The 1,625-nt window shown below is 27.2% G+C and overlaps 1 protein-coding gene across 1 annotated transcript in view; it reads left to right on the top strand.

The window, feature by feature from the left end:
* LOC107626711 (deoxyuridine 5'-triphosphate nucleotidohydrolase-like) overlaps positions 1,507-1,625 on the top strand; it is a gene marked incomplete at its 3' end in the record, with an annotated part of 797 nt that continues 678 nt past the window's right edge. The window contains exon 1 of the mRNA XM_021116808.1: positions 1,507-1,570. Coding sequence (XP_020972467.1) covers positions 1,507-1,570 — 64 coding nt within the window. The remainder of the gene's footprint in view (positions 1,571-1,625) is intronic.

Below are 1,625 nucleotides of genomic sequence, written 5' to 3'. Positions count from 1 at the left end.
TTATAAATACATATATTTATACATAAAATATTTTTTTTTATTTAAAAATTATGGTCATTACAAAATCTATTATAAAGAATGTTAGGAGCCAGCAATTTTTGGAATTTATAACCATCAAATAGCCATCAATGAGATTTTTAATAGTGTGAGATTTCATCCAATGGTTCACTCTTCTTTGTTGGTTACATGCTGGCCACAATTTGATAAGATTGCTGGCCCCTAGACTTTTCCATCTATTATTGTACTTATACTTTTTTTTATATCCTTAAAAAGAAAAACTTAGAAAGCTAATAATTAATTAATATTTTTCAATTTCTTTATAATTTCTTTTTTTTTTCTTTCTACAAAAACAAATCAAATCCTTAACCTTTGTTTATCCATAATTTTGTTAACTAACAAAATCAATTCTCTAAAAAAAGCCGTTTATAAAATTAAATAGAATAAAATAAAATGTATAACATCATCATTTAAGCGGAAAATTTTAAGGTATGTGTTTCTAAATTAAAAAATGTTACATTTTTGACATTATCTAATTTCAAGAAATATTTATTTATAATTTTGTGATATTCCAATCGAGTTTGATCAACTTAGTTAGTTAAATTTTTTATATTAATTTTTACATGTAAATATGTAATTAAAAAAAATAAAAAGAAGAAATCAAATCATAGCTGACAGAAAATAGTCAAAGGAATAAAGATGATGGAAAGGGTGGAGAGTATGTACAATGGACAGAAAAGAAGACAGATGGATTATGAATGATGAAGCTTAGGGCGTCATCACTCATATCAACGTGCTCACTTCTCTCCTTAATCCAGCTTGATTAATTAGAGATTTCTTTGATTTAATTACTCTATTAGTTATTATGGTTCATTAATTTTATAATTAAATTTTTATATTTTTTAATTAAATTTTTTATATTAAAAATGTTAAAATTAACATAATATTCCACTCAAAAAATTTATGATCAAAGATCTAATTATATTTTTGTTGATACCTTTAATTTGCGAATAAATATTCCGTTAACTCTAATATTTTTTATAATAACAAAGACCTAATTAAAAAATTAAAAACAGTGTAAATATCCAATTAAAAAAAAATTGAGTAAACTACTATTTCTATTTTCTACCCACAAAAATTGAAAACGCCGATATATCTATTCATAGAAGATGGAAATTACTATTTATACCAATAAAAATGGGTTTTTGCCGACAAAAGTATCTAAACCCTAAAAAACTAAATAAAATTTTTAAACTACCATTCTCTCCACCACTACTACTACTACCATAATCTCTCCTCTCTCTCTCTCTATAAATATTCTCAGCAACTCCAATCCCAAATTCTACCACCACCCTTTTCCCCAACTACCATCATCACTGTCTCTATTACCATCACCACCACTGCCATTGCCACCCTTCCTCCTCCCTCCACCCCCACTACAAAAAAAGGGGTTTAAAATGGCATTGATATTAAGGCGGTTTTAAAGAACCGCCGTAATATCTAGACATTATGGCATGTTTTGTTGCTGTCGTAATTGGCTTTGTATATGGCGGCGGTTCTGGTGATTATGGCGGTTTTGAACCGCCATTTTCACACATATATAAAATAAAAAAATTGCCATCCCTAAC

Source organism: Arachis ipaensis, chromosome B02 (genome assembly GCF_000816755.2).
Source record: "Arachis ipaensis cultivar K30076 chromosome B02, Araip1.1, whole genome shotgun sequence".
In the NCBI taxonomy this organism is placed as follows: domain Eukaryota; kingdom Viridiplantae; phylum Streptophyta; class Magnoliopsida; order Fabales; family Fabaceae; genus Arachis; species Arachis ipaensis.
The sequence above is the reverse complement of the archived record's forward strand: the minus strand, read 5'-3'. Positions and strand labels throughout refer to the sequence as shown.